The sequence below is a fragment of the Pinus tabuliformis genome, chromosome 1_1 (genome assembly GCF_031772625.1).
Source record: "Pinus tabuliformis cultivar Carrire ecotype Pingquan chromosome 1_1, CPIR1, whole genome shotgun sequence".
NCBI classification, from domain to species: Eukaryota; Viridiplantae; Streptophyta; class Pinopsida; order Pinales; family Pinaceae; genus Pinus; species Pinus tabuliformis.
Genome location: NC_142297.1, coordinates 837,270,474 through 837,295,967, shown reverse-complemented (window position 1 = coordinate 837,295,967; position 25,494 = coordinate 837,270,474). Strand labels below are relative to the sequence as shown.

Here is a 25,494-nt window from a genome sequence, read left to right as displayed (position 1 = left end):
GGAGTGAACTATATCAATAGATGTGCATGTGAGGACAACATATTGATACTACATCAACATAGCAAGCTCATGAACTTTTCTAATGGAGGAGTAATTTCAGCTCTGGAGAAATTTGTTTTCAGCTAAGGAGAATACTTGTTTTTTGTGTAGCATCAGGAGGTATTCCTACATGATTAAAGGGAGATTTTATTGGACTATGTGTGCCACCCATTGCATTGATTTAATGTTATGGGACATGGGAAAAATCTCATGGATCAAGAAAATTGTTGATTCACAAGAAAAAGTGAGTTTATCATCCCGCAATCATGCATTTCGCCACTAGCTTCAATTCTCTTTAGCCTCTCCACAATTCTATGTTGGAATTATAGAGGACGTTCATTACAAATGAGTGGAATGCATTCGCCTGTAACAATAAAGTGGATGGGCAAGTCATAGCCCAAACTGCGAGACACAATTAAAGATTTTGGAAGCGAGTGCAAGAGTTGTGTGCCATTACTAATCCTTGGGTAAAGGTTCTTCACTCAATTGATGGTGACAAGTTGGGAATGGGCTACTTGTATGAGACCAAGGGAGTTATACAAGGACAAGGGGGAGAAGGAATTCATTAGACGAGCCCAAATAATGGGTGTGATTGATGGGCGATGGAAAAATACTATCCATTGTTTGATGATTGAATCATGCATTAGGTCTCTACCTCAACCACATGTACTATTATGCCTATGGTTTTAGATTTGTTACTAAGATTATGGATGGATTTTTCCAATGTGTTCAAAGGATGATGTTGACTTCAACCAAACACTAAGATTTCCAAACAAATGGAGAATTAGAAATAGGACATTTGGTTATGATTTGGCTATCCAAGATAGGACCACTAGGATGTTAGGTAGGCTTCAAGTATAATTTGTTTCCATACTTTCAAAATTCAATGTTTTTTTAATCTATTTGTTACTCCATGGAAATATACTACATTGTCATTCCTTTCCATTTAATCTTTTTATATGCTTGGTGGACAAACTATGGCAAAAGAGTCCCAAAGTTACAAAAACCTGCCATTTGAGAGGGGGTTAAATTATGGTATGTTCTATTCTTAGAGCAGTTTACTTCTTTTCTTCTTATTAGCCACAGATTAGAAATCACATATACATTAAGTAAAGTGCAGATAGAACATTAAACGATCAACAGAAAACAAGCCAAGAAAAGAGACACAAGGTGTGGCGGCTAGCCAGGGACAAACCCCAATGCAGAGAAACCCTTTGATCAAATCTTCTTTTATCTTCAATAGTTCAGCAGAGAAATAGTACAAAATCAAAATTATGTAATTTTGTATCAACAGCAGCAAACCCTAGATCAGCAAAGTCAAACTTGGTCAAACGAGCTAAAATTGACCTCCAATATGCTTGGTCAATTTCCAATCAACTAGCCCTCGAACAACCTAAAGAAACAACCCCAAAAACACAAACTGTTGTTGACCAAAGTCAACCTGCTGCCCAAAACTAGGGCAGTCAACGCTGGTCAAACTACTGGACCATTGCCTCGATTTTTGTGCCAAAATTTGTGGCCTGCCTAGGAGAGGCAACAACAAAAAACAGCACCCTTAATGAGTCAACGCAAGTCAAAGATGCCTTCAGATGCCTCAGTGAAACTCAGTCAACGCAGTCAACAACTTTTGCGTCCTCTTTCAATGTGCGTCTTCTTGTTTCCCACGTGTGAGAGATCCTCTTCCTTGTGTATACCCAATCATACAAGGAGAGAACGAAGAATTTAGTCGTTGGCCGACCTTGACAATTTGTCAAGTAATTACAAATAAATTCATATCTCCATAAATACTTGTCGGAATCGAATGATCTTTAGATCAATCCTACACCTCTCGACAAGAAGAATCTCGGAAAAATATCATCTGACATAAATGAGGTGACCCACTTGGACTTTGGCCCTAGTTGCCAATTTTAACACTCCCTCTCAACAACTAGGGAGAACTCCATCTGCAATCCATTTGACCGTCGCTACTATCCCAACCATCAAATGGATTGCCCTGCACTGCTTGGCCCTGCTTTGCTCTGCTCTGCTCGAACTACGAAGAAGAATAAATGATCGAGGATGTATCATACCATCCTCCACTGACCCAAAGTCAGTCTCAGAGTGTGTCATACCACTCTCACTAATCCCAGATCAGTATCATTGATCCCAGATCATTGGAGGTCATCCTAGCATAGGGAGTTCGGTAGATACAATGATGCATCCATTGATAGTACTACTAATGGTCCCTAAACCCATTTCCCTACTCATTGATCAGATGAGAGGTACTTCCCATGAGTCCCGGACTGCATGGATAGGATGCCTCGACAAGAGAACTAATCATCTTGTCCACAGGAGAACGAATCATCCTGTCCAACAGTGACCACAAAGAACTGATCATCCTGGCCCACAGGAGAACTAATCATCATGTTCCACAGTTGCCACGGAGAACTAATCATCCTAGCCCACAGGAGAACTAATCATCCTGTCCTACAGCCGCCACGGGGTGTCACAGGGGAAGGTTGAACCTTTCACCCTGTACATAGTGCACCACCAAGGGATGGAGAGTCACCCTGTGGTCGCATGTTGCTCCAAGAAGTACCCCATGCCCCCCTTGAGCTCCCAGAGCTCAATACATCATACTCGACCCTCATAAGAGGATCTCTGAACGACACCAAGTTGTTCTCGGAAAGTCAAGAATTTAACCTTTCCCAGGGGCTTCGTCAAAATGTCGACAACCTGTTCATATGTACCGATATGTTGGAGCCTTATTGCTCCCCGCTGCACCATATCTCGAATATAGTGGTAGCTGATATCAATATGCTTAGAGCGATCATGAAATACGAGATTCTCCAACAAACGAATCTCGCTCTAGTTGCACATAGGATCACGATGGTATGCTATGTAAATCCAAACAGCTTGCTGAAGAGCTTTCGTAACCAGACCGCCTCACAAGAGGCCAAACTAGCAGCAATATACTCTGCCTTAGCGGTGCTCAAAGCCACCGACTTCTGCTTCCTGCTCATCCAGGATATCGAGGCAAATCCCAAAGAGAAACAGCACTCATAAGTGCTCTTTCAGTCCACCACACTACCGGCCCCATCAGCATCGATATATCCATGTAGTCTCACATCTCCGACAGTGTATCTCAACCCATGAGTGATTGTGCCACGAAGATATCTCAACAGATTCTTGGCACCAATCCAATGTGAGTGGTGAGGCTCAACCATATGTTGACTCAACGTGTTGACTGCAAAACAGATATCCGAACAAGAGTTCACCAAGAACATCAATGCTCCGATGAGTTGACGATACTCGGTAGCATTTCATAAAACGGGTCTAGCATCACTACTGCTTAACTTCTTGAAGTCAAGCTCCATCAGGGTAGTCACGGGCTTGCAGTCCACCATACCGAATCTCTCCAATATCTTCACTACATATTTTCCTTGAGATAGGAAAATATCCCCTAGCTTCTGCCAGACTTCTAGTCCTAGGAAATAGTGCATCAGTCCTAGGTCCTTCATCGCAAATTCAAAAGCCAACTCCCTCTTACATTTGTGAATGAGGGGGTCTACACCTGTTAGAAAGAGGTCATCAACATACAACACCAGTATGAGAGGATTGTCATCTTCAACCTTAAAGTACAGGTTAGGGTCGGCTTCACTCCTAGTGAATCCCAGCTTCATCATGTAGCTATCAATCCTCTCATACCACGCTCGGGGTGCTTGCTTCAGCTCATAGAGGACCTTCTTCAACCTACACACATGAGATTCTCGATCATGAATCTCAAATCCTTCGAGTTTCTCCACATAGACCTCTTCTTTGATCAAACCATGCAAGAACGTGGTCTTGACATCCATCTGATGTAGGTTTCATCCTTGCGAAGTAGTAAGGGTTATGATCGAGCGGATGGTGGTACATCGGGAAACAGGTGCAAATATCTCGTCATAGTCTATACCTTCCTTCTGAGAGAAGCCACGAGCGACAAAACGAGCCTTATACCTTTCCGAACTTCCATCAATTGCATGCTTTATCTTGTAAAGCCATTTTGAAGTGACAACTGCTTTGTCCTAGGGTCTGGGTACCACATCCTAGACATCATTTTTCATGATGGACTCATATTCCTCAGTCATAGCATCCTTCCATACTTGATGCTTGATAGCTTCTGCGAATTACAAAGGCTCATTTTGGATGATCGTGCTCATGATGGTCAAGTATCCCTGATACCTGGTCGGCTTCTTACTTTCCCGGAAGGTTCCCCTGGGTGCTATGTGCCCTTCAGCATCATCAAGTGTCCCCCTAAGCCATGAAGGCCTCTTCCTAGAAGAGGAAGGCTCTTGCGGAGGGGGATCAATAGGATCCATAGGTTCTTCCACATCAGGCATCGTCTCATCTTCATTTTCCTTTGGTTCCCTGGTGTCAGCTTCTTTAGATCCCCTTTGAGTAGGAAGATTGTCAACTTTGCTAAGAGCCATATCTTCGTAAAAGGTGACATCATGGCTAATCTCGATTTCCCTTTGACTAGCCACATAGATTCTATAGCCCTTAGTGTTTTCGCTATAGCCCACGAAGATTCCTTTCTTTCCAGATGCATCCAATTTATTCCTCTTCTCCTTCAACACTTGAAAATATACGGGACTTCCAAATATTCTAAAATGAGATACACCAAGTTTCTTACCAGTGAACATCTCTTCGGGAGTTTTGGAACCCAATGCTTGATGAGGGCATCGGTTTTGCACATATACGGTGGTATTTGCAGCGTCGACCCATAATAACTTCGAAAGTCTTTAATCGTGAAGCGTAGCACGAACAGCTTCCACAATCATACGATTCTTCCTTTCCGACACACCATTCTGCTCAAAAGTATATGGTGTTGTAGTCTCCCTCTTAATGCCAGTTTCTTTGCAGAAGTCATGGAACTCATTGGATTCATACTCAGTCCCATTATCAGTCCTTAAGATCTTGATTTTATTTTCGGTTTGATTCTCGTTCAAGGCTTTGAAGTGATGAAACCAAGTGAACACTTCATCCTTCTTGTTCAAGAAGTATATCCAAGTCTTGCGAGAATAGTCATCTGTAAAAGTGAGGTAATATAAATATCCTCCCAAGGAGTTCACAGTTATCTTACTAGATATGTCTAAGTGAACCAACTGCAATATATCGGAGGTCTTGCTTTGGCTTGAGGGGAATGGTCCCCTTTTGAGCTTCCCTTCGGCACATCCCAGACATACACCTTCTTGCTCTACTCGGAACTCGGGCATCCCTATCACCATTTGTCTTGCATTGGGTAGAGCTTTATAATGAAGGTGAGCAAACCTCTGATGCCATTGTTCGGACTGAAGTGATGTGTCACAAGACATGACACCCAGCGGACTTCCTCCAACCTGATATAATGAATCGACTCGAAACCCAAGAGTGAAAGCTTCTTTAAAATTCTTTTTCCATACACGTACCTTGCCATCGATGAAGGTTACCTTGTAGCCTTTGTCTTCCATTGCTGAAACGGACACCAAGTTCTTTTTGAGATCAGGTACATATAGGACTTCTTGCAAATGAATCGACTCGAAACCCAAGAGTGAAAGCTTCTTTAAAATTCTTTTTCCATACATGTAACTTGCCATCGATGAAGGTTACCTTGTAGCCTTTGTCTTTCATTGCCGAAACGGACACCAAGTTCTTTTTGAGATCAAGTACATATAGGACTTCTTGCAAATGAATTGTGTTACCCTGATTCAGTTGAAGAGTGACAATCCCTACGCCTTTCACGGGATATTTTGCGTTGTTCCCAAGAACAATTTCCTGGTTGGTCTCCTTCTCTATCAAATTAGAGAGAGCTTCTTTGAAACCAATGAAGTGCCTTGAGGCACCACTATCAATAATAAGCCAATTTCCCAACGTGTCCAGGGGAGTAGTAGTAGAGAGGGCCGCTGGTAGACAATATTCATCTTGCTTATTGTTAACAGCGTTAGATTCATACCTGGAGTTTCTTGCCTTCTTGAAGGGTTGTCCTCTTCCTTGATTTCCGGCATTTCTTTTACCTCTGCCATTCTTTTGATTGCCTTGAGAGTGATTTTGGTCATCGTCATTGTGTGAGTCCCTTTTATCAACGCACTCCCTCACATAGTGGCCCATTTTGTTGCAATTGTAACATCGACCTTTTCTTCCACCCTTAGGTCCAGCCTTTCCATTGGATTTAGCCCCAAAATTGTTTCTTCTTTTAGCATGAGAAGAAAAGGCAAAGGGATGGCCTTTAAGTGTGGGCATTTCTTGCTCTTCCATCCTTGTCTCTTTTTGAATACATCTAGCCATCAATTCCTCAAATCTTGGGATGACATTATTGTTGAGAAGAGTAGTCCTGAATATATACTATTCAGGTGGTAGTCCTCTAAGAGTTGTGATAGTCATTTCCCTGTTAGGAACTACTTCCCCAATAGATAGATCATTCTTGACCTCGGTGATCCTTAAGAAATATGCTTGCATACTCTCATCTTTTCCCTTCTTAATTTCCTTCAGCTTATTTCTAAGGAACAGAGCTTGATTTGCATCATTAACTTTAAATAAACTCACCAATCTATCGTAGATTTCCTTGGAGGTTGTCAACTCGGAAACATAGGCCACCAGGGGCTTGTCAATAAAGCCTCGGATGATCTTCCTTGCTTTAACTTCTCCCTTGGACCACTTGCTTTTGGTAGCAGCAAATGCATTTGATGGAGGCGCAACAATATTGCCTCTCACATGGTCCAACACTTCTTGATCTTCTAAAGTCAAATCGAGAGACATCTTCCATCCGTGATAGTCAGACTTCTCACAGAGCTTGTCTTCGACAGGGAAGAGCGTTGAGGACCCCATGAAGTTTTTAGGATAGTCTTGCCAACCTTTTCTTTGGTGATTTCTCTTGCTCTTGCTCTTGCTTGGGCTTTGTCTTCACCTCAACTCTGATACCATGTTAAATTATGGTATGTTCTATGCTTAGAGCATTTACTTATTTTCTTCTTATTAGCCACAGATTAGCAATCACATATACATTAAGTAAAGTGCAGATAGAACATTAAACGATCAACAGAACACAAGCCAAGACAAGAGACACAAGATGTGGCGACTAGCCAGGGACAAACCCCAATGCGGGGAAACCCTTTGATCAAATCTTCTTTTATCTTCAATAGTTCAGCAGACAGAAATAGTACAAAATCAGAGTTCTGTAATTTTATATCAGCAGTAGCAAACCCTAGATCAGCAAAGTCAAACTTGGTCAAACGAGTTGAAATTGACCTCCAATATGCTTGGTCAATTTCTTGTCAACTAGCCCTCGAACAGCCTGAAGAAACAACCCTTGAACAACCCCAAAAAACACAGTCAAACTACTGTTGACTAAAGTCAACCTGCTACCCAAAACTAGGGCAGTCAACGCTGGTCAAACTTGTGAACAGATTGCCTCGATTTTTGTGCCAAAATCTGCAGCCTGCCTAAGAGAAGCAGTGACACCAAAACCGCACCCTTGATGAGTCAACACTAGGTCAACGCAAATCAAAGATGCCTTCAGCTGCCTCAGTCAAACTCGGTCAACACTGTCAACAATTTTTGTGTCCTCTTTCCTGCGTCCTCTTTCAGCCTGCATCTTCTTGCTTCCCACGTGTGAGAGATCCTCTTCCTTGTGTATACCCAATCATACAAGGAGAGAGATAAGAATGAGAGATGATGAGATGATTTGAAATGAATCAATCTCAACTGTATTTATATGATTTGTGCCACACATTTAGTTGCTAGCTGACCTTGACAATTTGTCAAACTCGGTCAACACAGTCAACAATTTCTGCGTCCTCTTTCAATTTGCGTCTTCTTGCTTCCCACGTGTGAGAGATCCTCTTCCTTGTGTATACCCAATCATACAAGGAGAGAGAGAAGAATGAGAGATGATGAGATGATTTGAAATGAATCAATCTCAATTGTTTTTATATGATTTGTGCCACACATTTAGTCGCTGGCCAACCTTGACAATTTGTCAAGTAATTACAAATAAATTCATATCTCGATAAATACTTGTCGGAATCAAATGATCTTTAGATCAATCCTACACCTCTCGACAAGAGGAATCTAGGAAAAATATCAGCAGCCATAAATGAGGTGACCCACATGGAGTTTGGCCCTAGATGCCAATTTTAACAGTGGTTAATCAAACTTGCAGCTCTTCAAGTTGTAAGTGCAACTGGAAGTGCCTTTGGAAAACTACACTCCAAGAAGTGCAACAAGTTATAAACGTTCACGTTAAAATTTTAATTTGTTGATAATTTCATCAATTTTAATTCATGTCCATGGGCCATCATCCTCTAACACTAGAGTCTGCGGAGGATGGAGGAGGCATCTAAGTGGTTGGAGCATGACGTTGATGTGTTGGAGGAGGAGGAATTAGAGGAGGATGTTCCACTTTCAGTAGAAGCATTTGGAGAAGGAGATTGAGAGTGGATCACAGCCACCATTCCTCCACAAAGAAAGGCAGCTAGGGGGAAGAGTTGAAATACATTCCACTTCAACTTCCACCTTATTGCCAACAATTGCACCTTCCACCTCAGGCTTTGCCTCAACACATCCACCTATTGCTTCTGAAGGAAGAGCAGTGGCCTTTTCATGTAAAAGGGGTAGAGTGCCAAGGGAATCAGGCCAAGGGAATCATTGACTTCTAAGTGAATTATCCTTGTAGTATCTAGTTGCTTCATGAGATACATTTATTTTTGTTTTAATGCGATTTTGTATCATCCTGTCAGAATTTATACTCAAGAATCATAACAGATATCAGAATTCAATATCAATGTGTGGTGTGCCACTTGGCATCATATACCTCTTATGTATCGGTTTTATTTTCATACTTATATAGCAACGCGTTTGTTTGATGTTGTTGTTGCTTTAGACGTTTTAGAAAATGAAAAAACGATTATTTTGTATTTTTTCCAGGTTTCTCGATATTTTTCCCAATATTGTCGATAAGTATCAGTGATAAATACACTAAGACTGTAAATGTAACATTGGTTTAAACTCATTAAATAGAAACAGTAGTATGTATAGTATCTCTCTTGAGGAATGTTGGAAAAATTTATAACTGCGTGTCCAAACAGATGTAAGCACAAACTAGCCCGAAGGGAAAGCTCAATTGGTTGAACAATTTTCCCAAAGGCATGTTGTCAACAGGGAAAACAAAGGCCACAGGTCCAAATCTGATCTAGTTCCTTGACCTGCCCTCCAACCATTTATTCCAGCAGAGGGGGGATGCTACAAGGTTTTCTTTGGTTTAAAAAGAGAGAGAAATGAAGAAGATGATGTGCGCATTAACTGAGAAAGACCTAAAATTTCAAAATGAATCCATAAAAGAAATGAAAAAATAGGAATAAAAATTTAGCGTAGATGTTCAAACAAGATGATTTGAAAGCATGCACAATGAACATGAAGAGAGGCAAAGAACGAATGAAGTTCTAACTTTACCAAAATTTTCACCCAAACTAAGAAAAGGACACCAATCCAACTATAGGTGCAGTCACATCAGTATCCACTCCCTTAATACCTGGCATTCAAACACAACTTCATAATTATACTATACAACATGTCATATGTGAATTTCTAATTACTGATGATGGACAAATGACTCGGTGGATGCACTAGATGAACTGCTTGTCTTTCACTCATTCTATCCCACATTTTTGCAGCCTTAATGGCTCACTTTATATTTTAATTCACATGCCATGTAAATTGTAATCACTAGGAGTCTTATTTTTCTCACAAATAAAAACTCCATTCAGGCATTTTTATAGGAGAAGCTGGAATCTCATAAAACCTTTTGATTTTCACCAACCACTTCAGTAAAAGGAATCAAGCAGGAAAGAGAATCATGGTTGAACTGGATAGAAAGTTGACAACATGAATGGAGAGCTGCAAAACTACCAAAAAGAAGATCAACAAGGGTAGCCTCTTTCAACTTCTATTCTCTGTTATAGATTTATGGAATTTGGAGCTCATGAATCCTTTGTACTTTAGGTCTTAGCAAATTCTCTATGTTGTCAACACGAATGGAGAGCTGCAAAACTACCAAAAAGAAGATCAACAAGGGTAGCCTTTTTCAACTTCTATTCTCTGTTATAGATTTATGGAATTTGGAACTCATGAATCCTTTATACTTTAGGTCTTAGCAAATTCTTTTGAGACACGAAAGGTTCAATAGATTGAGTTACATAGATGTACTCATTATTGGAAGCAAAACACTTCTAGATTTAGTTTGTTTGCAGAGATTGAAATGAAAATATTGTTCCTTGTATAATATCACAACACACAGCACCACACTTGAGAAGCCTGATCCATGATCCTGATGGATTTGTTCGCTTCAATTGGTTTGAACTGTGAACAGTCAGCCATGAACAGATATTATTAAATCAAAATTACATTTGGAAGCTAAATATATTGTCAAAAAGAGCTGCAAGGAGATCGTAATGTGTGTTGTGCATTGCATTTAATTCATTAGGCAACCACCCAGAGAAAATCAGTTGCAATCTATGATGGCCATGTTGATTTTTAGTAGCATCAGATGTGCTCTAAGCCTCAAAATTTGCAAGGAGGATTGGACACATGTATTCCACAATACCTAGAAAGCGTTTTGGGAAATTCCACTCGGAATCAGTTTTATTAAAATAATTAATTATTTTTAATGGAGGCCTAAGTCTAAACTTAGGGAATTAAAATAATTAAAGGATATTAATCTAACTGTGGGTGAAACTTCTAGAAGAAGACAAGCATCAAGCCAAAATGAACTGAGCCGTTGATTAGGATCTAATATGGGCCGTTGGTTCTCAACATAAATATTATACGAAGAGTCTTGAGGGGCATTTGGAAAACACATGGAGTGAAGACCAGAAGATCGAATTTCTGAAGCACAACAGTCATTGGGAAGAGAATTCGAAGTGATCTTTTGCAATGAGGGGCAAGGAAAGTATCTGAACAGAAGATTTTCCTAGGCCGGAGAGTACAAGGCAGAGAGGGAAGAATGACGTCCAAAGAGGTTGAAGTTGGGCCACGCGGAGCTGACGCAGTGGCAACACAGGGCATGAAGGGAGATCGAATTCCTGCTGAGGAAATCGAGTTTCAGAAGTCAAGAGTCAGGGTGTGAGATAGGGAGGTTGAGCGCTGATGTTTCCAGCCAGCAGAGGATCAAATGTTAGAGCAGCGCAGTCCCCACCAGAGGTGACGTAGAGACTGTGTAGAGTTGATGCAAATTTGCGAAGAGGTCGACGCAGAAAGGATGCAGATTTGCGCAGAGGCTGACGCAAAAAAGACGCAGATTTGCGCAAAGGCTCACTTCCAGCAAATCAGAATCGGATCTTCTAATGACAAGGTGAGATCATCTCACTATTTCGTTTTGTCCAATTTCTCTCTGTATCGGATTGCCAGTTGGGCCTCCAACAAATTGTACTCAGAATTACTACTACTTAAATAATAAAACCCTCAGTTGTTGCACCGGTTTTCCCACACTGGGTTTTTTCAAGGACATTTGTCCAAAAATAACTGTGTAGATGTGTGTGATGTTTTTATGCTTTTTATAACTAATTCATCATTTTAGATGCTTTTGTTGACCAAGTTTGACTTTGCATCTAAAATGATGAATTAGTTATAAAAAGCATAAAAACATGGATTAAACCATATATCATCAATCATCTAGCAGTTATAATCTTCATCAACCACAAGTCCACAAATTACAAGTTCTCATTTATATAGCATGTAAGCGTGCACATAACCAAAATAGCATCGGGTGCAATCCATCTCTGAACGAAAATACATCAACAAACACGCTCTAGATGGCCTCTAGCATCCAAAAAATCCATGCTACAACAAATACCTACATATCATCAAAATCATTGCATGTCTTGGGATCTTTGTCATTAATATCACCCTCTAAGCATTAACATAAGATAGAAAAAATGTAGCATGTCAAGTCAAGATTTTGTTTGAGTGATGGGTACATTTTTAGTAGGGTCATGATAGAGGAGTTCGACAACCAATGTCACTAACATCAAGGTACATAGAGGGCTTGGTGCTGTTGATTAAATATGAGTTCCATACCATAATACATGACAAAATCCAACAGAAACATTGCAATCTCCCCAATCTTGAAATCCTGAAAAAATGATAAGTGAGATCTAAAATTCTACTCTCTCCATATGAAATCCAATGAGTTTGAAACGACTCTCAAACATCCTCAGTCATTTTTTAAGAATTTAACATTGTCATAATGCATATCAATACTAGGGTTATAGGGTTCAATATTAGGCTGCCCAACTCAAAATTTCTTGTTTCTTCGAAAAAAAAATTGTGTTTGGAATGTCTTTGCAAAGAAAAGCTAGGGAGCGAAAAAAAATTGCAGGAATGTGCTCCCGAAAATCACTCCCAAACAAGATTGATGGGTTGGGGGGGTGAGGGGGGTTGCGCTCACCAGCAGCACTGTGCACAGCACACAGATTTCTATCAATACTCAGCTTCTAACTGGCTATACACAATACTGAATCTCACTGATTATTTACAGAATATGCAACATGCTTAATCTGAACCTCTAGCATTATGTTACTCCTCTATTGATTAGCATATAATCCATTGGCCCATAAACGATCATAATTGGAGTCATACAATTTTTCTCTCTCCATGAACATTAAACAGAAACCATATCTTGAGTTAACAGAATTACACATACGATCAGCAAGCTAAAATGGTCCATTGATGGAACTGACTACATGGGAGCAATTTGGCTCCCAAACATAGGCATCTTGGCATCCAATGCGGACACCACCACCAAGCTGGGCTATGAGGCAACAAAGAGAAATGGATTGACTACAGGCTACAAAACTATCCCTCTCAAAACCACCCATCCTTACTGCACTCCACTACCACCCTCTATTCATTGGTTCATGATTCATTGGCACTGAAATGATCATAAACTGATATCATAATAGAATGCATAATGTTACTCACATAATTTTTCTCTCTTCACGCACACATGAAAGAGAATTCATATAATGATTTAACAGAACTACACGTGAGATCAGCAGACTTATCTGTAAAACAGTCTGTCAATGGAACCAACTGCATAGGAGCAATTTACCTGCCAAGTCCCAACTGTAGGCATCTATTGTTGGCACCACCCCCAAGCCAAGCTATGGTACCACAAGGTGAAGGACTGCCTACAAAACCTCTCTCTTTACACCAGCCAGCCTTAATGCCGCATGACTCAAGCCATAGAAGCAACTACCATGAAACACAATGATAGTGCAACGCTTTCAAATCCTACAGCCAGGGGCCAGGGCAAACCAATTGCAAATTGAGGCAACCAATGGCTCAACGCAGTCAAGAACCAGCATAGGCATGTGTGAATGACAGAATATGCCTTCCTCAGTTCCTAAAACTGCTACAGCCATACTCTCAACCATCAAATTCAACATGAAGACAGTATGATATCAACCACATCTGGTCTGGATCAATACAGCCATTCTACATTCATCTGTCTCCCCAGAAATCTGCAATCATAACAGTCACATATAAATAGGTTATTAGGTTCACTACAAGTTTTCCTGATTTGCCCAACCTAGGTCCTATGAGCCACATTGAAAGGTTCACTACAGCCCCACGATTATCTATCAGGTAGTCAGGATGACGGATGAGGAAAACCATTCAAACAAATGGAATTAGAAGAGAACTACATTCCCCAGTTCAAAACAAAGGTTCTATATCATATTTTGCACAAAAGTATGTGCATCATCTCCAAGCATATACGACATTCTCAAGGTGATAAAACTTAATGCACATGTCACATCATAGCCCTTCCTATTTCTAGCAGCCACTTTCATGATCATTATATCATTTCACCATTTTAGCTTTTGAACTTATGGTGTACGACTCCGACATCACCACATGGTACCTAGGAAATATAAAATGACTTAAACCAAAGTCCAAGCACCACCATTCTATAGCCGGCCCTTGGCCTTGAGCTTCATCCTGGGAATGTGCATACATCATGGTGGCCAATTTGCTTATGATGTTTTCAATCCAAGCCTCACACAGCCTATCACTTTGATCAAAAGTACACAACTAAAGGTAGCAGGATGGCTATTACACATATGTACCATATCTCAACAGAATATCACATAAAACGCACACTGGATTAATACAATAAGAAACCCCTCAGGTTCATGAAGAATCTAAAATTTAAATACATACATTTAACATCCACTTTTTCATACAAAATTAAATAATAATATTTCTAATTATTAATCTAAAAAAAAAAGCATAAGCCTAGTGGGTTAGCTCAAGTGGTTGAGTGCTGTGAATTACAAGTAGGAGGTCACAGGATCAAGTCCCCGAGCTAGCTGCCTGTGGCTAATATTGGATCTCACTCGATGTCCCTGCTGTCCTCAGTTTCCAAAACTACAACCGGCTCGTTTAACATGGGTATCATCCTTGAAATGAGCAGAAGTGACTGGAAGGTTTCCCCAAGATGTATATTCCCTTGAATGAAATTAAATTATATTTACTAAAAACAGAGAAAAAGAAGATAGATTTTGAATTTTAAAAATAAACTGTGATCCAAACTGTGATCCCTATGCTTTGTAAAAGCATAATAGTATTTGCAACTTTGTAAGGTAGAAAGTCTGTGATAACAATGAACAATCTTCATTTTTATATGAACCATGATAAAAGTATTGAAGCAAAAAAAACAAAGTAACTGAAATGCACAGAGGATGTTGTGTATTGAAAATTCAAATTCGCAGTTGGCTGCAGAACTTAGTACAAGAACAAATTGTTAAAAATTAAAACTAAACCAACAAAAGAACAATCAAGCCAAGTAAAATGCAGCAAAAAGGAACTACAATGTCCGCTGACAAGTTTGCATCTCCTGAAATTATTTAATCTTCATTTGGGAAAAAGAGCAGAGGAATTCAAAGAATGTTACCTTTATAACACGATGAACTATAGGAATTTCTCGACCCTGAAAAACAATACAAAAGGATTCAAAAAAAGTTAGACTTCAGGATGTGACACCCTCAGCATGACCAGATACATCTCAAGCAATAAACTTCCTAAACATAAAACAATGCTTGTTCCCTCCAAAAACAGGATGAACAAAAAAATCTCAAGTTTGTACCCAACACAAGTATAAAGCAACTGCCAATTAAAAACTCTATTTTCCAGTATCACAAAACTAGAATAAAATTTCATTTCTAGAATGAATATGTTTCGGCAACTGCTAATATGAACAATCTTAAACTAATTTATTTTCATATAGACACACAATTTCTCTACTTATTTTGCAGTGGAATAGGAACAGAAATAAACACAATTACACAATAAAAACACATTGTTTTTCTAGGGAACCTTAACTGGGAAAACCCTCTGCTTGATTATTGATAGAAATTAAGCAATAGATCTCTTACAAATACAACTTGTTTCAATCTGAAAACAACCTTGTTTTCATGCCTTGAACCAAGATTGAAACCCGTGCAAGATTGCTGATCACTGCCTCCTAAATTTATGCGCACTCTTGAACCCCTTGCAATATTGCTGAGCCCTGCCTCCTAAATTTATGCGCACTCTTGAACCCTACTTCCTTACGCTAGAGCTCCTAAATCCTAGCGCAATAAGCCTCCTATTAAATAGGGATTCCCCCTATTCCTGTGCGCACTCTCCAAGGAAATCTGCTCTCTATCAAACTCGCTCAAGCCTCAACACACAAGCACCAACCTGTGCTCTCTACTGCCTTGTCTCACCAACTCGTGCTCACAAGACAATGAATCAAACTGTGCCTTCGTTCCTCCTTTTAAAGGCAATTCGAATGGCTAAGTCTAGTGAGTTGCTAATTAAGGAGTTTGTTTTTGTGATTGATTGAGTTAGCATGAGTTAACTACTCATGCAACTCGTCCTATCTCAAGTCAAGGACTTTCAGATTCAAACACGCATTCTTTTCCTCAATTAACTTGCACTAGAAGACTAATAACTTGGCCTTTCACTTTAACACATCAGTTAACTGCTTCATTACTCCTAACTTTTAGCAACAAATCCTAAATTATAGGAATTCGTCCTAACTTATAGGGAACTCGACCATGGTAAGAAGAAACTAGTTGTGGCTCATTGAATTAAGGCACAAGCCAAGGAACCTTTCTCGCTACTATTTTCAACACAAAAGCATAGAGGCATTGCAATGGCTTGGAAATAAGGATAACAGACAAGGATGAATGCAGAAGCTCAATTTCAAGAAACATAAGATGCCACATAGTGTTTCTTAAGATATATATCAAGATGACAAGATTCCAAACAAGATGTTTTATGTTGCAAAGTATTCAAACAAGCTATAGCTTGCAGCTCAAGAAGAAGAGTCCAACCATCTCCCCATTCTGTTCAAGTTTGATAAACAAGGATCAAAGCCCCCTACTCCCTTGAAGTTCAACCCCTCCTGGCTGCACAATGAGGCTTACATGGCCCTTATCTCTTCCCCTTGGTCTCATTTGCATCCCTTGAATAGGGCTTACCATATGCTACAATTTGTTGATAATATTGCTAGGGTCAAAAAAATCTATCCTCCGTTGGCCAAAAAGTTCAATCATAAGTCTCAATAACAATTGTTGGAGACTGAGCAAAAGCTCCAGGCTTTGTTAGTGGATAACCAGCCTCAACTTTTCTCTCTGGAGGAAGAGGACTCTCTCAAGGGCTCTCAAACTAGACCACCTTGCAAAGGAGGAATCCATTTGGCACCTTAAGAGCAGGGCTTTATGGCTGGCGGAAGGTAATAACCATAGTTTTAAAAACCAGAACTCTTACCCACCACTTGTGGGTAACACCCATAGGAGAAATTCTCCTCCCAGATGATCCTCAGCCAGCAACCAACAGCCCCTTGCAACCACCATATAGCTTGATGTGCCACCATATCCACCACCTGAGCCAGCGATTATGCTTCCTTGCCCGTTTGTTATGATCATATGTTTGAAGGTGGGCCTTCCAACCCCAAAAGTATGGCTTTCATTATGTAGTTGAGATTTTTTTGCTTACTTATCATGGACACTTTTGGGCATGGATCAGTGGGGGATTCGGAGGAAAAAATGGGTTTGCTTTGTCCTCTTGTCCCCTTGTCCAATTTGGCGGTTAACCTTGTATCTTAGTCTCGTGGGATCTCCTCTATTGGCTACTAGCTTTACAAGTAGCACTCCATAGGAAACCCCAATTTTGGCTATGTGGTCCCGCTTCCTAACATCATAACCCCATTGCTCATTATAACCCCATTTCATATATTTCCTATCCGGTTCCACATTTGTCCATTGGGTCCACAAGGAGTTAGCCTCCACCTTCCCTTCTCCACATTTTGCGTCGGGCGTGGAATAATTCCTTGTAGGTTGACGTAGCTATAAAGAAAGTTAAAAGCATAATTTGGCCACTCTCAATATAAAAAGTACCACAAATGCAAATGATGGTTGGGACATACAAATTTAGCACGTGGGAAAAAGCCAAACATGATCTCTACCCCATTATGGCCATCACCCTAGTTCCTAGGGCCCTCTATATTGGCCCCCTGCATCATTAAGGAACCCATGATTGTCCCAACCCTTGGTGGGCGATGAACTGCCCAACTTTAATGGGTATTCACTGTTGTATCTTACACATTGTGCTCTCATCCCTTGGAGACCCAAGCAGTATTAAAAGAGAAACCAATAAAGGGCAAAAGGCATATGAAGAAGGGTGGAAAAACAAAGGTCGAAGTAGCTCATGTACCACAATTGCTCCCTCCTACATTCAATCACCCATGTGTGGGCTTCCCCATCATAGCTACCCTTGTATTGTGGCATGTCGCTTGGAGCCTTCCCCTGATGCCCAACTATGTTCCATCATTATATCACATGAAACCTACCACTTGAGGGATGTACCATCAACCTGTCACTCCCTTTGAGGTTGAAACCACCTAATAGGTTCCTTGATTAACCTCCTTGAACTTGGAGACAATTGTACACTCTAAAGCCCATTATGGAAGGGCATGCCACTATGAAGTGTCCACTTGGTTCCATGCTTTGTAAGTTCATTTACTCAATTACATTGATTATTGGTTGTACTAGAAGGTAAGGAGGTTCATTGGATCTTATACAGGATTGCAGGTGGGTCTTCATCTTGGGGTTTGGTCTCCGTATACGGGGTCCAAGCTCTCCCGAAGGTCATATTGGCATTTGTAGGGTGTGTGTTGAAACTTGAGAGTCACAGGCCTCTAATATAGCAAAGAGCAGATAACCTTGCCATGGGATCCTTCAGTGCCATCCATTGATCACTCGTGTTCCACCTATTTGATGATGTTGATGCACCTAGACCACCTTGCCCAGTCGGCTACACACTTGCACCACACATATGGCAGTTGATCCAGGGCCCGGATGGGGTTGTGTCTCACCATGGGAGACAAAGGGAGCGCTTGCATCATTGTTCCAGCCCTATAGATGGACTACAGGGTTGTTTGGTCCACTTGGAGACCCATGAGGAGGTTTTTGTGCCCCAAAGCCACTTGGGAGCACCATAGGTCATTTGCTTGGAGATCAAGGAGCCACACCCCTTATCACTATATTTGGAGCCCTTCCACTCATTTTGGCACATATTGGACTCCATTTGGCCTTTCAATCGCCCTCCTAGCTACTTACCTATCATTCTGGCCCTCTTTAGAGGCTTATTTTTCATGTTATGGAGCTATCTTGGTGGGTTTGTCACCAAGTAATGTTATTTTGCACATTATTTTATTATTAGGGGCATCATGGGCCTAATTAGGCAAATCGAACCTTTAAAGGAGGAAATATATTGATGAGAGGATCATTCTATTCCTCATCATCACTTGGATTTGTATCTCTCTCTTCTTGAGAATTTCGCACTACCTTTCGATGGACGAATTGGAGATCAATTAATGCATTTTGATGTTTGGATATTTGTTATTTGTCTTGGAGCTTCATTCTTGCAAGTATAATGGATGGATATAATCTTCATGTCATGTAAGTCCTTTCTTTTATGCAAAATTTTACATGCTTATTGTCTAATATATGGAAGGATATTGCTATGGATATTTTTGTGCCCTAAATGTGATGTGAAATCCTTAAACACTTGGTAATCTTGGCTCGTTGCATATGTTATTCATTTTTGGCAAGAAGATCGAAACATTCCTAGGGGTGGGTTGACTCTTTGCACCTTGAAACTCCATTACTTGGCAAATCAAAGTATAAATCCTTGTTGCCTTGCAGCTTCCTTTCTAGGGCGTGTGAAGTTGCAATAATAAGGCTCTTTGATGAAGCAAAAACCCTAATCAAAATCACTTTGACTCCATTCTCCTCATTTAGCAAGGCACTGGTCTACAAGTCCTTGGTGATCACCATACTTTTTACCTCCTTTCTAAAATTCTTCTACCCTAACCCTAGCCATCTTATCTAGGGCTTCCAACAATTTCCAATCTAGCCATTGTTTTGCCCAACGAGTTGGTGAGGAGCTGCGTTGGGGTGTCCTCCACATGCCCTCCATGTTTCAAGTCAATCCTACGGTCAATTTGTGGGATACACAAAGCCCTGGCTCCCAAATCGTTTAACCCTTGATCCTTCTAGGTTAGCGGCCTTCAAAGGGATCTATTTTGCTAGAAAAATCAAAGGAAATTCATCTATTTATGATCCCTTCTTTCCCCTTGCTCGACCTAGGCTCTTGGTTTGAAGATTCACCCGAAACCCTAGGTCTCGTTTGGGTCCCCTTGGGATTCTCTCTGGTACCACATCTCTACCATTTCTTATTACACAAGGCCACTTAGAAACCTCTTCTCTTTAGAAACCTTGGGTCTAGGGCATCCATTGTCAAGAGAGATTTCTAATCCCTAGGTCTAGACCTCCTTCCCTCAAACCTTTCTTAGAGAGCCCTTCTTTTGCTTCTAAGATAAGGAACCTATTATCCGAGCCTCTCATGTGAATGGGCTTTGGAAATCACATTGTACATTGTTATTAACCTCATCATTCTAGTGACTTCCACCATTCTAGGACTCCTCCCATCGGTGAAAGTTCGTAAAGAGTTGGGGACATCAACTAAGGCAACAGTGGATCCTTGTCTCGTTGTTGCCACTTGGTTTATTTATAGTCCCTTTGGAATCCCCCTAAGACCCCTACTAAATTGAGCATTAACATTTATGGCGCCGTTGTTGGGGACACAAGACATGTTTCCCTTACGACAATATTGTTATATCATTATTGGCGACTCCATTGGAAGAACGAAGCCCTAGTTAAATGTTTATAGGGTGAAGCAAACATCTACCAAGGCATCCAAATTCACCTTGGCAGCTCCATGTTGAACCTATATGCAAAGACATAAAAATGGTATATGACTTACCTCCATCTCCCTATGATAGCCTTGATCCTAAAGAAGTTCTAAGACTACTAGAACTGAATGGGTGGAATAGGTTGCCCGGGTTCTAAGACTACTATGATAGCATGCATAGTACATACAAATTTCAAATATTTGCATAAACCCTCACAAACCCTCACAAACCTCATAAACCTCATAAACCCTCACTTTTTTGGGATTCGAACCCAAAATCAGGACACAAAGTGTCCTAATGGGACACGACCAGGATTCGATGGTGTCCTATTAGGACACGTGGTGTCCCATTTTAGGATTCGAATTCCCATCAAATCGTGTCGGATTCGTGGGATTTGGACACGTGGCCTGTTTTGGACGAATCAGGTTTCATAGCTCTAAACAGTCACTAAAATTTTGCTGGCACTCCTGAGCAAGCCCAAAATGCTCACTAACAAGCACAGGTATACGTGTAGGTTGCTTGAGAGAAATAATGGTTGCCTATGCACTATTGTTCAAACCTGGAAACCTCAAACTGAGTACAAAAGTTTACAGTGACTGCTCCCATGAGATTCGAGCCCCTCCAAAGACATTAACTTGGCCTCCTAAAAGGATTCAAACTGTTGGTGCTTTTGTTCCTTGGTCTTCTTTGTTGTAAGATTTCTCACACAATTTCTCATCCTCCTTAAGCTGCTCTCCTTTCCTCAATAGCTCTCGAGCACCAATCTAGGGCAAATTTGCTAGATCAGATCCGGGTTTATTTTGTATTATGTACTTTCTCAGTTGGGTCATTATCCCAAGACAGGAGCCCAAGTAAGTTCTGAATCATTGTTAATGATGAACTGATTTGATTGGGGAGAATCTGTTTGTATCATTTTATGAGATTGGTTGTTATATTTTTGCTTCCATTGAATGTTAAGAACTTAGCTGTGCCTTTATTTATTAGATCTGTAATCTGCTAGGTCAATAAAGTGCCAGGTGTTAGGTTTGGAGGAAAATTAACAGTTTACAGATTTCCGAAGCACGATTTGGGTTAGTGGGGTGACCAAGCAGTGGAATAGAAATCATATGTGGGCTTGCTCTGCTCCAATTATATCCAATTGGATGAAAGTGCTAAAGATGTCTTATGCTGGTCGAAGAATTCTGTTTCAAGTAGCTTCACTCTGAAGTTTGGTTACAAACTTACAAAGCTCAAGCTGAAGAAGATTTCCAGAGTCAAGCTTTGGTGGTGGGAAAGGGTATGAAAAACTTCATGCCCCTCTGATGGCCAAGTTCATGTTATGGTAGGCTCTGGCCAACAAGTTGCTCGCTAAGGATAATGAGTTAAAACGTGGCTGAAGTGGCCCCAGTCATTGTCAGTTGTGCAAGCAGGACTCTTTCATCATTTCATTTCTTGCTCTTTTTTTGTCCAGGTCTGGTCTTCTTTGAGTTCCAAATTCAGTCCAGAATCTGGCTGGCCTCTGGAACTCTCCTTCTCTAGAAGACTGTAAAATTTGGTTGTGTAATGCTTTGATCTCCTGGTATTTTATTTGGTGGGCTAGAAATCTCAGTATTTTCCACGATCCGAAGATTCATGTGGAATATAATTGACAGGATGATGAGGGAATATAATTCTGAACCTATAAAATATAAACCTAGTCATCCAGTTATGCCTTCTCTTGATTTTAATGTTTCTTGGGGCTACTTTGATAGTGCTTCCCAAGTGTGGTGTGGAAGCTGTTTTGTATTTGAAATTTGAATGCTTCACATTACTTTCATTTAAGGTATTCTCCTGGTTTGGGTTCAAATATGAAGGCCAAATTTGCTGCTCATCTGGACACTGTTGCATTTTGTTAGAAAGGTTGGGCTGCATTGTTTCAAAAGTGCAGTTCTTCAAAGAAGGGGCAGCATGAATATAAACACATGACTATTGTGGCAGTTAGATTTTAAGTGCTCAATGTAAAGAATAATCTCACATTGCCCACCATCAGGACATGCATATCAAAAACATATTAGGTAATCACTCAAACGAGATCAACGCTTTCATTAGATGTGCATTCAGCATAAGCCAGATAAATTGCTCAAACTTTCCGCTTATTTGAACAGAGGATCTAAACATTGGACAGCAAAAGATTGGAACATGCAAAATTATATTAAATAAAGTAAAGAAACATAGTAAAGTTACATACATCAACATGAAAGACAACGATTTCTCCAGCACGAATGGGTGCTTTACTCATATGCAGAAACAATATATCACCCTGCAAAAATGACATAGTTTGTCAAAATTGAACTATTTAAAGCCAATGTAATTCCCAAAAAAAATATGCTGACAAACATATAGTCCTCGTAATTCAAAGGCAATGACACAGGTGTTTATTCTATTTTACATCTCAGAAATAGCATACAACAGTTTGGTGCAAAATAAGAAACTACAAGAATCAAATTGAATAACACAGTTCAAATCAAGGTTGCACCTTCACCACATGAAGGTGAAAGCGAATCTGTCCAAAGTTTTCAAATTTTGATAGATCACCACAAACACAAACACTGCCATATATTCTGCCTGAAAACTGGAAGGAAATCAATGAAAAAAAGATCCATTTGCAGGTGCAATGACATAAAGGCTTTGATATGCTACTCAAAAATAAGAAATCATATACATCAGAGGTTTGCTACAAAGCTGACTTACTAGGTTGTTGGAGAAAAAACGGGTAGTGCTAGGATTTCTCTGGAGTCATTATGGCTTCTTTCAATTGCTTGTTTAACGGCTTGTAGCCTAATAACAGAACCCCTGAGTAATTGGTTGCACTGCTATTCCTCATATAGAAGCTGAAATAACGAACATTTTTGTGTCACAGGGATTCTCCCATTCTGTCTTCCTTGATGAAAAGATCTTAGATCACCATTGAAGAAAATTTACATATGTCTGGGACTTTGAAGGCAATCCAAATGAAAACGTTGAAAACAGAAAATATATAGATGTCACATAAAAACATGTTGAGTGATTAACCAATATATTAAGTCAATTTCATTTGATAGTCTATAGACATAAGGCTGAAAAAGATTATGTATGGTGCAGAATGTAAATATGAATATTTAGCCCAGTGGGCTAGCACAAGTGATTGAATGTTTTGAGCTTCAAGCAGGAGGTCTCGGGGTCAATTTCCCAGGATGGTTGCTTCTGTTGTGTGCCTTACCCAATGCCCCTGCCAGATCAGGCATCATCACAGGCACCAATGGGTTGGCACTGGGTACAATCAGAAAAATCTGGGATGTGCCCGGGAGTTTCCCTGCGAGGTTTTCCTAGGGAAAGGAAAAGGGCAGAAATGGGTATTCCAGATATTGTGAAATGAGAAGAACGATAAAAATCATAGTTAGTACTGATCTGAAAATCACACTTATTTTTTTAACGCACGTAGACAAAGTTTAAGAAAACCAAGATAACCACAAACAGATTGTCTCCCATTGAAGACCTGAATAAGTTCTGGCATGTACAGGTAACTCTTCTTTAGAATGTTTGAATAGACAACATCTCTAGCAAATATAAATATGGGCATCTTGTTACAAAAACCAGAATTAAAAACAAAGTGTGCCATGCTCTCAGTTGTTGACTAGATTGATAAGTACACCTTATCAGCAAACAAAACAGTTCCATTATTTTATATAATTTGCATTGTTCAATCAAAAAATTTCATATGTAAGACTCACCCTTTTAAATCCAGGTTCCATGCTACCTGAAAGCACAACTACAACTGGTGATTCACTTCCTGTGACACACATCAGTCCTTTCCATATTATCAAAGCTGACGTGACAATCATTCCTGTGAAATAGTCAAACGATGAAACCTTGTAAGCTGGATTGCAGATATGTTTTAACAAATTCACAAATCTGCAAAATATATTCATTAGGATTTTAGAAACGAAGACAATATTAGAAAGAAAGCATGATATAATATCCATATGATTAAACTCGCACGAAATTTAGTTAATGACCAAAGTAGGTCAATGGAACTGGAAAAATACATCAAATAATAACAGCAAAATAAGGAATTCCTAGGGCATTTCCTCAATACAGAAATAAAGATAATTTGAGATAAGATAATTTTATTGATGTCCAACAAATGACTAGAAAAGTAGGTCAATGGGACTAAAGGATACATCATACATCCAATGTGAATACAATGTGGGAGTGCAAAAGCAGCTCCTATATAATGAGAGAAAGATACATGAAAACCGAAAGTAAGGTCTAGGTAAACAATTGACAAGGCTAAGCACTAAGCCTATGACTATCTAAGACCAAAAATAAAGTGCATATAACAGTAGCATAGTTGCAGTGATATAATGTGAGAGTGTCCAAGGCAAGAGTTGGACAACTCGATACTAGTCAAAAAGGAGATAGAAATATCTGATGATGAAGGCAATGAGATCAAAGTCTACTGAATCTGATGATCAATGGCGAGGGGGGCAACGGTGGTTGCACTGGTTCACTGTCGGAGCCCTCGAGTACCATAGGGGAATCCATCTATACGACTCTAGGGGTGATGTAGGAGCAAGGAAGCTTAGATCTCCTACCATCCAAGGTCAAAGGAAAGAAAGTCTGAATAGTTCTTGGACTGCTTCGCTGGGGTTGGGAGGCAATCCAACAGGTGAGAGGTGCCCTCCTTTGGATCTGTTTGGAGCTAAACCCTCTGTCACTATGAGGATGCATGGTCCTGCACCTTCGAACCCATCTCAAACATATAAGTCAATCTTCTAGGGGGAGGCTAAGAGGAGACTCGAGGTATCACCACTCTACGATCTGAAGTACTTTAGAACTCAGTTTATCACTTGTTGCTCCGATCTGATGAAAGGGCATAACTAAACTTAAAGTAAATATAAAAAGTAATATCATAATAGAATGAGTTGAATCCATAATGGATAAACCCTATGCAATATAGTATAACCCTGAAGGTAAAGATACTGAGGTCAAGGATCGCCATAGAAAAGAGAGAGCTGAGGCACTGGAGAATAAATAATGCGGCAATTTCCTTTGAACTCTCAAACACACTTTCCGACATATATGGAGAGCCCATTCTCCTCTTCCAAAGTAAAAAAGGCAATTTTCATCTCATAGTAAATACGAGTTGTGTACTAGACTTA

General features: G+C 40.1%; 1 protein-coding gene across 1 annotated transcript in view; it reads right to left on the bottom strand.

The window, feature by feature from the left end:
* LOC149216744 (uncharacterized) overlaps positions 1 to 25,494 on the bottom strand; it is a 105,465-nt gene that overhangs the window by 77,163 nt on the left and 2,808 nt on the right. Inside the window, exons 2-4 of the mRNA XM_089392834.1 lie at positions 24,064 to 24,176; positions 22,542 to 22,613; positions 14,987 to 15,022 (exon numbers count right to left, since the gene is read on the bottom strand). Coding sequence (XP_089248960.1) covers positions 14,987 to 15,022; positions 22,542 to 22,613; positions 24,064 to 24,176 — 221 coding nt within the window. The remainder of the gene's footprint in view (positions 1 to 14,986; positions 15,023 to 22,541; positions 22,614 to 24,063; positions 24,177 to 25,494) is intronic.